This window comes from Taeniopygia guttata, chromosome 7 (genome assembly GCF_048771995.1).
Source record: "Taeniopygia guttata chromosome 7, bTaeGut7.mat, whole genome shotgun sequence".
Classification (NCBI taxonomy): domain Eukaryota; kingdom Metazoa; phylum Chordata; class Aves; order Passeriformes; family Estrildidae; genus Taeniopygia; species Taeniopygia guttata.
This window is the reverse complement of record NC_133032.1, coordinates 22,087,314-22,099,467: the sequence shown is the minus strand read 5'-3', so window position 1 is coordinate 22,099,467 and position 12,154 is coordinate 22,087,314. Positions and strand designations below refer to the sequence as shown.

Sequence of the window (12,154 nt, the reverse complement as noted above, 5' to 3'; positions counted from 1 at the left end):
TAGTAGGTTCATGTCAACTTGCAATGTTTTAGAGCAAAGTAGGTGACATAACTGGCTGTCAAGCTAAAAAGCAGTAAACTTCCTATATGCCTTAACCATTAGCTTGAGTTCCTGAAATATTTTTCTTTTAAATGCACAGTTATTGGGGCTGAAGCATTCTCAATGGAGTTTGAACTTCAATGTTTGATTTTTGTTTTTAAGCTGAAGAAAATACAGAGGGTGTTGTTACTTGTGTGAGCCAAGTTAAACAAGAACCAAAAGAGAAAGCATTGTCTATGGAAACAGATAAAATCAGAGACTGCCACAGTTCCTCACCATAGTTCTTCGCCTTCACCTGTGAAGCCTGGAAGAATTTTTCAAAATGGAGAACTCTAAATGTCTTGGAAGGAAAGGCAGGTGCTCTCAAAGTACTGCCATTCTTTTTTGATTGTGTTATGACATTCAGACTAAGCATATTTTAGAATGCTTCTGACAGAAAGCTGTTTTGGTTTGACTGAGGTGGCTCACTGCCAACTCCAGGTCATTCAGTTGCCCCATGGAACACCACCTCTCTCTTCTGTTTCAAGTTTTGAGTAATTTGGATTCTATCCAAATGGCCCATTTTGTTCATTGTTTCTGAAGGTCTTCCACAATTTAATTCCTTAGCTTTAGAATGTGAATCACAATGCTGGGTTCACATTTTCTGCTTGAGACCCTTGACTCTTATTGTACTACAGAAACCATAGAATCTGTCAGTTCCAAGATCACAGAATCCAGCAGCAAAGTGGATCAGTATGGCAATGGTTTTGTGACAAAAGGAAGGTCCAGACTGCTAAACCTCAAAGTGATAAAGGACATGGATGCTTAAGAAAATGCAACTTTGACTTGATCATAATGTTAATGGTGTGAAGATCAAGGAGAGGAGAAAGGTGAGGTTTCCAGGTGAACATAAGGTTGTATGATAAAGAAAAGTGTGTGAATTGTAATGGTGAATGTTTTTGACTTGACATCTTTGAACTTAAGTTCTGGCTTTATAATGAGGTTCATTGATGCATGCAGCCTTCCTTTGCAGCAATACTGTAATTGCAGTTGGTTGTAACAACTAAATGTAGGAGTCTTTCTCATGGAAAATGATTGGTGCTGCCATTTCAGCTTATCTACCTCTTGCTTTGTGCACTTAAAGCTATCATCTCAGACAAATGTGATTTAACCTGCTGTTGTTTGGTATGTAGGGCTTGTGGATACATTCCTAAGAAAGAGAAGCCCAAGAAAACAAAGGAAGTAATCAAAGCAATATATCCAAGTATGCTGTCATCACAGTATTTAGAAAACAAACTAATTGTTTTCAAAAGTGACATATTCTCAGACTTAGGTGGTCCATACAATTAAAATAATTACCAGGAATCTTTAGAAAATGGAATGTGATAAAAATTAAGGTTTAGTAATATTTGAGTTAAAGCCTTAGTAAGTAACTGAGCTGTGTAATGTGACAGACATTTCCTTTAGAAAAAAAATGGCACCTGCAAATAACTTGGAATCAATTTAAAGCTGTAAATGAAGTGAAACTGATAACAACATAGATATCAAGTTAAGCAATTGCATCGTTTTCTTCAGATGTTGAATTCCTAGAGCAACATTCAGAGTAGTTTCTATACAGCAATAGGAGCCTTTCTGTTATTAGTTCCTGCTAAGTAGTTGAGAGCTTGATCATAAAATAGTTTTTTTTCCTGCATGTTGTGGAAGAATTCAGTGTGAGGGCTTCTCTCTTTTTCAGACTTAAAACAAAGAACCCCAGCAAAATTATTAGTTCATTTATGTAGAGAAGAAAGTGTTGTGAGTATTATATGAACCAAAATATTAACATTTTAAAATTATTACTTTACCTTACATTCAAGCATTCACAAACATCTTCTAAACAGTGGCCATTTAAAATTATTTTTTCATTTTCTTTTGAGTATTTAAACCTAAAACTTTCGAAAGCCTTACATTGAAATTGTGTTCCAAATGCCTTTATGTGCAAAATCTGTTAGGTGCTATATCTTAGTCTTAACATCTATCAACTTCTCTGAGGTTAGGTAACATAGTAAACATTATTTGTTTAAAGCTAATGTTTATAGGTTAGCTCCCATTAGAATTTTCCAACAGGATTATGCTCTTATTAAACATGAACCAGTATTTTATCAAGAAAGAGCATAAAAAAACCTCCAGTTTTTTTGGAACCTCTAATATTTAGCATCTACACTGACTTGTTTTATGGTATGCTTTACTCATTCCTGTGTAGGAAAAAATCCCACAAGATTTACATGTGGCATTTATTTATTTGGTTGGGGTTTTAAATCTTGCTTTATTTGTTTGTTGGTTGTGTTTTTTGGTAGGTTGTATTGCTAATTGTATAAATATCTCCCAGATGGATGTTGTCTGCTGCAGTGTTAGTTCTGGAGCACTCAGCCAGCAGTCTCCTTCTCTTTTCCAGCTCAAAAACTGCATACCAGAATGGGTACTTCCTTCCATACTACTATATTCAATAAATCCATAATGGCCAGTTTTTCTTTAAGTTTAAACTATTGCATTCCAACTTACATTCTTTTACCCTAAATTGCTCTTTTTTTGAGAATTTTTCCTCATTGTTGAGAATCCTTCTTTTCAAAAGAATAAATTACAGCTAAAGATTACCAGTAAGAGGTTACTTCAGTTTTAGTTCTCTTCAAAGCAGAAAATACATTTGTGATTGGAGTAAAAGCTTAGGGAAAGTCAACTTATATTTCTATCAGTTCTTGCTTAGTTCCCTCATTAACAGTTCTGGTTTTAGCACAGTTCTTTCCATCATGAGCTACAGTCTCATCCTGTGCTGCACAGTATTTCTGATGGTATTTCTAGTTTTGACCTAGTGCTTACAGCTGGAGAAAACACTCTTTTAGTCCATCTTAAATTGCAGGTTCTGAAATTAATTTTGTATTCTATCCTGATTTGCATGGTACTCTGAAAACAATAGAAGAAAAAGTTGGAAGTTTAAGGAAGCAGTAAAGAATGAGTTGTTTTTAAAAGCTGGGGATTAGACTTGCCATTCTGCTATTATTCTGTTTATTGGAAAATTTATTTTAAATTATTCTTGAGTCAATACTCACATTTTTGAATTCAGTTTTCTTCATTTTCACAGAATTTCAGTTCTTTGTCTTCCAGGTATATATTTCAGTTTATTGTTGTGTTGTTTATTTTATTCAATGTAATCATTATTTTTCAAAGTGTGTTTTACATTTGTTTTGTGCATGTTGCTAAAGGAGGAACTTGAACTCATCCCCCATGTCCAGTCTCTATATTAGATTTAATGCCTTTGTTCACTGATATCCACCTACATTTTACAGAGAAGACTGTTATATATCTGAAAAAATTCAGAAGTAAATGCTGCCATGTTCAATGGTTAAAGTTGTTTAAATAGAGTACTCAAGTCTGATTTTTCAGAGCAATCTGTTTAGCTTGATGCAAAGTACTTGCTTATTATTTTGTGTTGGAATTGCAGACACTTTTCTGATGTTTACTTTGTTTTCCTGTGGTTATTGTGTGCAAGCACTTATTTTGCAAACCTAGAATTCCTGACCTTCAACAGTACTGTAAATGAACAACTGATTCTCCGGTTATCCTTGATGTTGGTTGCTTTTCAAGAAGAGATGTGCTTCTGTATGTGCATGCAAAAATAACCTTTTGGTAAAATGTAGAGGTGTAAAAAGGTACACATCTATAGCTCTCGTTGAAGGCTGGAGGCCTGTTGGATGGAAATTAGTACTGGTAATGAGTGCTTTTTGTGGTACAAAATTATTGCAGTTTCCACAGAATTTAGAGGCACAAGTGTCTGTGTATGTATGTGTATATATTTTTTTTCTATAGTATCTTAATATATAATATTTCTATTAATATGTAAACTACTTGTTCTTTTAAAGTACTGGTCTATTTTATAGCTATGGGGGCTCATGGGGAGAAATGCAAGAGCTCTTTCAGGACAGTGGATTTAAGGGACGATGGAGAGCAAATAGGACAGCTCCAGGGAGACCAGCTGGAAGAAGCTCCTGAAAAGCAAGCATCCTGCTGGGAGGGCTGATGGGGGCTGTGCCTGGGCGGTTTTGGGGTTGAGAGCTCAAAGGTTCAATGCTGCTCCTGAGTCTATCCATAGTTCTCTCTATGCCAGCAGTGGCTAGTGTGAGTTCATGGTAGGAATTTAAAGGTACGGCAAAAAGGGAAGCCTGCCCTGCCCTTAAAAACAGAAAAGCTGCTTGAGTTTTGGTGAGCATCAGAGGCAGATTAATGACTCCCCATAGTCTGAGTTGCCCATTCTTAGTTTCTAATATGAAGAAAAAACTCCTGTTGGAGCTTCAGCCCAGGGCTGTAGACTTTTTTTCTTTACCTGTTAACAAGGAAAAGAAACCTTTTCTTTCCAACTGAATTAACCTGCTGCTTTTCTCATCCCACTGACTGCAGCTCAGTATCTTCCCAAATGTCTCTTTCTTCACACTTAAGACTTCCACAGAGATCACAAGCCTTCAGGCCCTACAATTCTCAGTGTTTCACTGTTGGACTGTTGAAGGAGCTGCTGAGTTCACTGTACAGGTAGACACTGGTGAGCTTTGCCCCATCAGTTTTTCTCCCTCCTTCCCCACAATCATAAGTACATATGTTCCTTTAAATTGCATTAAGGTTTTTTACTTGCTTGCATAGGGGTTTATCAGTATTACTGGGTTGAGTATGAAGGAGCCCCATTTCACAGACCATTTACATTCACAGCAACTGAAAAGATCTGATAAAACAAGGAGGAAATGATGGTTTTGGCCAGCTGTTAGGGCTGGCCTCTTTCATACCACTTGAATTCCTGTTTCTGGCTGTGGACAGTAGATGCCTGTTGTTTGTCTGTTGGCAAAAGTGCAATTTTCTCCCTTAAGCCTATTCAAGTAGATAGGTTCTCAGATGTTTAGGTAGGAAGAATCTGTTGATTAGGGATAGAAAGTGTGATACAGCTGAGGATAGTGCTGGGAAAAGTTACTGCTCTTTATGGGTCTCTGGTGAGAAAATCGTTTTTGATCTGCCTTCCCTTTCTGAACAAAGCTCTTGTAGGGATAGACTTCAGAGCCTATCCCATCAGTAACAATTATCTTCTCCCAACAACAGTGCACCTCATTAATGAAGGAAACAAACCTTGTGTAAAACAGGTGGTGTTGATTTTTTAGGTCAGAAGCTATCCAGCTGGCCTGTCCAACAACAGCAGCTAAGGTATGATTTGGAGGGGAAAGAAGGAAACAGCAAATAACAGGAGTGTGTGTGCATGCATTTTTTTTTTTCCAATATAAGATCTTACATCTTAGTATCCCATTCCATTTTTGATGCACATGACAAATGACATGCTTATTTTCTGAAGGGATTTGAACTGGTTTTTGGAGAGTCTTCAAAGGAGTGATTATAAATAATACTGCTCTATCATACAAATTATTAGTACATATTTGTCAACTAGGACTCCATCCTGTTCTTGTACAGAAGGGGTTTTAAAAGAATGGAAAGCTTTACAAGGACAGGTACTGAGTGTCCTTGTCCTGAGGAGTCTTCCCTGGACAGGAAAATAGGAGCTGTGGGAGTAATTCTCATCAGTAGTCTGTTAGCCTCTGATAGTTAGAAGAAACCTTGCAAAAAGCATGTATATGATAGCCCCTTATGTAATTTACCTTTGGATATGTAGTAGTTTAAAATACATATGCATACATACATTGATGTATGTACCTCAAGAAAATGGAGACATGACTGTAGTTGTTTGCACATAGTTCTTTAATACAATTTTATTTACACTTATCTGTAAATATCTGATGCAGATATTTTAGGGCACATGTAATCAGATCTTTTAATGTGGATAATTGGAATTCATGTTCTTACTACAACCATCCTTCATTCTCTGCAGTGTGGCTCAGTTGGTCATTTTGCATGTACTGGATTCTGTTAATGACATTCTGCCTGTTTAAACAAGAGCATGCTGTTCTAAGCAAATTAAATTTCTCACTCTTCCTGATCTCTTTTCTAACAGGGATTGATATGGCTCATCATGAAAATCTGTTTGTAGTATAAGTGCTTTCGTAAGAGTTGATTTCTGGGTCCTCACTAGGAAGGAACTAGAGAGCAAAAGCTTACATACTATTGGATCTGCCATTTGGACATTTGTGTAATGTATTTGGATTTCTATAGCAGGACAGTTTCAATACAGCATAAACTGCCACTAAAAGACTGTAAAAATTTCAACTCTCTCCCTTGTTTAAGTGTTGACAGCTCAGTGGCTCCAGGAAAGATGACAGAATATTTCTGCTCTTTGGAGAACAGTTTCTGTCTTTAGATATTATTTAAAACATAATGGGGTGTGGCAATCGAATGGCAGTAGGAGAGCCTGAAACAGAGAGGTGTGTGTTGGCAGATCAGTGAGAGAGGGGGAAGTTCAGTCCCAGTATCCTTGTGCCAGACTAACATTCTTGGTGCTAAGTGCTGAAAGCATCCTTGACAAACAGTGATTGTCTTTGTGCTGACATAGCTGTTCTTTCTGCTTGCCCATTCAAGAAGTTCTACAAGCCTTCAAGGAACATGGAGAGCATGAAGGTGTGTAAGATCTTATGAGAGGACCTGCAGGAATGAAACAGAGGAGATTAAAGTTTGATGACATGACTTCTATGTAATGCACTTTCTTTGGTGGGAGGAAGAGGATTTTTCCAATAGAGAATAAAAGTAAATCTTCCTTTCAGAATTATTTGTATTATTGCTGACTCACTCTGGTTTGCTTGACAAGATGCCTAGTGTTTGGACAGATCTCAATGTTTTTATGAGTGTGTCCCAAAATGTTAATGAATACTCATTCATACATGGCCATCTTTCCATGTCATACTGGAACTGTAGGCCAGTGGCACCTCCTTGATCTTTTTGTCTCTGTGCATTTTATTAAAGTAACTGAAGGCTTGTTTTACAAAGAAGCAGCAGAGAGCTTTTATCCAGAATCCTTCCAGATATATACTTTTTACAGAGTAAGCTTTAACTTAATAATGTATATTTCTAACCCTTTAATAACCTAAAATAACCAAAGCCTTTTCACTTTTTTTCTTTATATCTAGAACATGAAGCATTCCAAACTATCGCTCAAAACCACCATGCTCAGGGCCTGAAAGGTTTGGCACTTTTCTTCCTCTGTAGGTCATTTTTCATCTGTGCTGTGTTCAGTGTCTTGCATCTAACACCAGAATCCATAGTTAAGACCTATCCCATTACTTTTTCAATTGCATAATCTACTTGGTCACTTGACAGCATGTCAGTAACAATACCTGCAAGCTACCTTTTGTTGATTAACATTTGTCACATCAGTTCTAGATGTGGCAAATTTTCTTTGTGCATGGAATTTGCATTGGTTTAGTGATACCAGTGGTGTCAAAAATAGTCAAGTCTCATGAACTGAGAGCCTTCTGTTGTGGATTTGATCTTAATCTTAGCTCTGTCTGAGCTAGGGACAAATTCTGAGGCTATGCCCCTGTGTTCTGCAGTGTTTGTTGAGCAGAAGAAAAATCTCCCAGCTCCCAAGAACAGCTGCATTTGTGTTTCTGCCTGATGCAAAGCTGCTCCTAATAATCTCTTGAAGGGTGGCTCATGGAATTCTACTTTCTTGCTTAAGGGAACATAAAGTCTCTGTGTATGAAAACTTGGTGGAAAATGTACAGAGAGTTGGGAGCCTAGAACAGTCACCATCATGTGTACTTAATTTAGGAATAGGAGCTGGTAGAAGGAATAAGCAACTGAAGAATATCATGATGAAAGTAGGCATTCATGCTCTTTACATAGCATTGCCCTTACACAATACTTTTTATTAAATATGTTCCTTGACAAACACTGGTCAGCAGTGAGAAGAAAACAAATCTTAATTTTTCCCCACTGCCAGCTTACAGTTTAACAGCGCTTCTGCAAATTAATCACAAGGTGGGCCAAAAAACCTATCCTAGATCTAAGTTCAGTTTTGCTTTGTCAGGTCACTGTTAAATTACATAAATTTAACTTTTTTGCATAGCTGTTTCTTTTAAAACTAAAATTAAATGAGAGAGAGAATTGGAAATTTTGTTTCTAACATAGGACACTTCAGTTGTCAGAAGTGTGCAGGTGTTTTCCCCTTGTCTTCCACTTTTATCTTAGTTCATTTCTCTTTTCTCAGGATCACTTACCTCTGAGAGTACTCCAGATTACTGTCAAGAGACCAGAGCAGAAAACAGAAGAGGAAGACAAGTTTGCAAAAAACTGCTTGCAGGAGATAGAAAACTCTCAAAGTTACAGCTGAAGATTGCAATTTCTTATGGCTGAAATGGCTCACTTTAGATGGTAAATGGTTTTTTTGATATACTGCTTTTTAATTGTTGATTTTGTTACTATTTATCTTTTGTTACTATTTATCTATTTTGTCTGAGCTCACATCTAATAAAAGCTGGAATGGTAATTGTGTATTTTTCTTTTATCTTCAGTGCACTGGTTATCTTCTGAATGCAAACTGGTCTGATAACTCCATGGTTTTGGCTGTTGACAATGCTGTTATCACATCTGAGGTGTTCTGTAGGTGGAAGGAGAAGGAGGAAGTGGGAAGCTTCTTAACCTGACTTCTACTGAGAACAAATCTATGGAAAGAGGGCTTTATCAGTTTAAAATCAATATTCTCACAATAATTTGGTGGGCGTACAGGTTTTTAATGTCAGGCGCTAGTGCATCTCTAACTTTGCACATAATACAAGACATAAAATTACCTCTCACTGGCCTAGCCATTTTTTTGTTGTCTCCTACCACTGTACTCATTGCTTTTTGGGAGTGGGACTTTTGACATGTTCTGATTTTCCACTTTTCTGCCTTTCTCCTGTTGCCTCTTTCTCATACCCAGAGCAGCACAGAAACAAATTTCTCATTAAAAAAAAATTCTCTATCCTCAGTTTCTTATGTTTTGGGGTTTCCTCTTTGCTTTATTGTGCTGGAGTTTGATTTCTTACATGATTGAAATGTAAGATATCATTGTGTTTTGCTTAAGGAGTGGGAAATACTGGGGTGAGCTCCTCTGCCCCCTATACTCCAGAAGTCCTCAGAGGAAGCACCTGCCACAGGTTCTGCTCCTGCACCTGCATCTCCACACAGGCCAGCACAAATGCAAAGCTGTGCTGATGACACCAGTGTCTTGCACTTTGTGTTCCAGCACATTATCAGTACAAAGTTATTGCTGTGAATCCAGATCAGTCTGTGGGTTTGCCCCACTGTGTCCCCCCAAATGACTCTTTGGGCACAACTTGAAGAGAGCACAGGAGGTGACCAGGAAGTTTTCAGTGTTCAACTTTGAGTGCATGCTTCTGTATTGAGTTCAGGTGCCCTGGTGTGGGTGGCCCTGTGCAGGACACAGCTGGTTCCAGGCAGCTCTGCAATGGACCTGCCACAGGACACAGCTGAGCATATTGGTGAAGCTAGGGCACCTCTGTGGAGGTGTCTGTAAGAAAGGGCAAAATGCTGCATGGTGGAGAGGGGTGAGGAAGAAGGTGAAAACAGTCCTCTCAGCACCACAGCCAGAGAAGGAGAGCGAGGAATTGCTTCAGGTGCTGGAGCGGGTGCTTTCTCTGCAGACCACAGAGGATCACATGCCAGAGCAGGTGCAGATTATTCTGAAGGAGCTCCATGGAGAGGAGCCATGCCAGAACAGGTTTCGGCTGAAGGACTGCAGCCTGTGGAGAGAACCCATGATGGAGCGACAGAAAGAAGCTGTTACAGACTGACTGCAATGCCCATATTCCTCTTTGTCTTGTGCTGCCGTGGACAAGGGGAGACAGAGAAGTTGGGGGTTCAAAGTGTGAAGTTGAGCCCTGAGGAAAGAGGGCAACAGGAAGGGAATGTGCTGCTTTAATTTGCTTTTGTTTCTCAGTGATATAATCCATTTGAATTGACAATAAATTAAATTAGCTTTCCTCATATTGATTCAAATTGAATTTTCTATCTATATTTACGTGAAATTATGTTTTCATATAGTCTATGAATAGAGCAGGCAATTTTTTGATTTTGTGATGGTTGGTTCTTGTTGCTAATGCACATCTTGATGTTCTAATCCACATTGTAACATTATCACTTATACAGGGACAAGCAATGTCGGACAGTAGAGAATGAGCACAGAATGGGGCATCCAAAACTGCTGCTAACTTTTATCAGATTTTTGTTTATTTTGAGTGGCAATAGATAGCTATCAATAATAATTTAGAGCCCACTCCTTCCTTGGAAGGTCTGTGCCCTGCTGTAAATTTTTTGGCATCTACAGGATCAAGCAGAAGAGATAGGCTGAGGGTTCTGCTGTTTGGAAGACGAGGGCTGCAGAGTTATTAAGTGTGGGCAGGGGACACAGCCACCATCTATATCCAGCAGATGAGAGAACAAGCAATGAAATAGAAGATGGATATGAACCCTGGTTTTCTTCTGATGTTACCATGTTAGATTGAATGATTTCTAGGGGAATTAATGAGTAGCACTGCAACAGAAGGCAGGGGTAGGAGCTTGGTGACGGCATCTGGTTGAACTCTGCTAAGTCATGCAGCTACTTCTGTAGCATTGGAAGTGAGAGGCTACTTTCCCAGTCCTCCTTCAGACTGCTTGGAAGGAGTATGTTCTATCCCAGGCTATCCTCTCCCTAGTTCTTGACTTTGGGAGGGATGATGCCAGCTAGGCCAACAGGTTGTAAGAGATGGATGTTGGCTAAGTGCACCCTGCTCAGACAACAAACATTAGTAGCAGTTCTTGTAAATGTTGCCAGTTCTTTCTGCAGCAGAGTGCTCTGTACACATCAAGAGATGGCAAATTTAGGAAGTAACTATACTTCTGGAGGCTGCAAAACCCCTGAGATGTGTGTGTGTATGTGTGCCTCATGCAGTGCACATACACATGTAACTATGCAATAGTTTAACAGTAACTGCTAAAAACAACTTGGCAGAAAGCCCCTTTCAGTCATCCTATGAAAAGCAAAGTACTGGTTTCCATATGACAGCTCAGTAAGGCGAGAACGTCAGAAACTGTTTATAGAATATACAGCAGTTTGACAAGCACAGTGATTAAAAAAATTCTTATTTTCTGAAGTGTTAGGTGGTTTGCTTGTGTGTTAAAAAAATTTTAAACATTTAGCATTGCTGTTACCATGTATTGCTGTTTCTGTGCTGAGCAGCCACTGAAGTCTTCATTATAATTACATACTCAGAAATTTGATTTTTTTTACCTTTGATTAGAGAATACAGTCTCCAAGCTGTTTTCAAGCTGGCATTATAGAAAAATTAGAAGGTTTATTCTAATTAGATATTGAAATTTAAGAAATGTAATAAAATCACTAGCAGCAGCTGTAATCAATGACAGTCTTCAGTGAATTGTAAAGTCAAACTCTTGGGAAGGGTCTGGATGGTTTGTGAATCATTAGTGACTCTGCTTTTTTCAGCTAACATAAAGAATTCATTTTCAGCTTCTGTCAGCCAATGTCCAGGCATTGCTTTGTTCTGCAGACAGGTGGAGAGAGAGGGGTTGCAGTGGGGTGGCCCATGCAATCATAGACAGGAGGTCTATGAGGTGATGCATGTAAGACATCAGAAAAAGTAGCACTGAAGAGAGAGGCAGTGCCAAAGTTGTAAATGTAGATGAGCACTAAGCAATTGCCAACATCATTAGGCAATTGCTTAGTGCTCATCTAAGGCACCACTTCTGGAGTATCAGCACTGGCCTGACCTGATTTTCCACATCAGCTGGTTGCCCTGCACTTCACCCTTTGAGTCTTTTCCCCCTGCCCTGGCAGTAGTGGGGTATGGCAGAGGCTGCAGTGTCCCTGCTTAGCACAATGCTGTTCTTTTCCTAAGGAAAGCCACAACATGTGTTTTGTGTGTGGGTCACAGGGACACTCTGGCCACAACATGAGTGCATGAAGTTAATGCATCTCAGTCTGTAGGAAGGGAGAAGGAGAGGTTCTTGGACTTTCAGTGCTACTTATCTGCAACTTGCAGCCTTGAATGAAGTCTGTGATCATCGCAGCAAGACTGGACCGGTTTGGATATAACACAGAGAAACATCCTTCTTGCATTAACAGCCTCTTCAAAACTGAAGTCTTATAGGGCGTTTAATTACATGCTTGATCTTTCTGGAA

General features: G+C 38.8%; 1 protein-coding gene across 22 annotated transcripts in view; it reads left to right on the top strand.

Annotated features, from left to right (window-relative positions):
* Nucleotides 1–9,960, top strand: part of CARF (calcium responsive transcription factor) — a 30,886-nt gene extending 20,926 nt beyond the window's left edge. For 5 of the 22 annotated variants that reach the window (XM_072932373.1, XM_072932372.1, XM_072932355.1 and 2 more), the window contains 6 exons: nt 202–908; nt 4,450–5,235; nt 6,035–6,720; nt 7,101–7,154; nt 8,183–8,346; nt 9,618–9,960. In XM_072932373.1, coding sequence (XP_072788474.1) covers nt 202–320 — 119 coding nt within the window. In that variant the 3' untranslated portion in view covers nt 321–908; nt 4,450–5,235; nt 6,035–6,720; ... (1 more) ...; nt 8,183–8,346; nt 9,618–9,960. Of the gene's footprint in view, nt 1–201; nt 909–4,449; nt 5,236–6,034; nt 6,721–7,100; nt 7,155–8,182; nt 8,347–9,617 lie in introns of those variants that run through there. The other 17 variants (XM_072932359.1, XM_072932367.1, XM_072932360.1 and 14 more) reach the window with 17 other exon arrangements.
* The last annotated feature ends 2,194 nt before the right edge of the window (nt 9,961–12,154 follow it).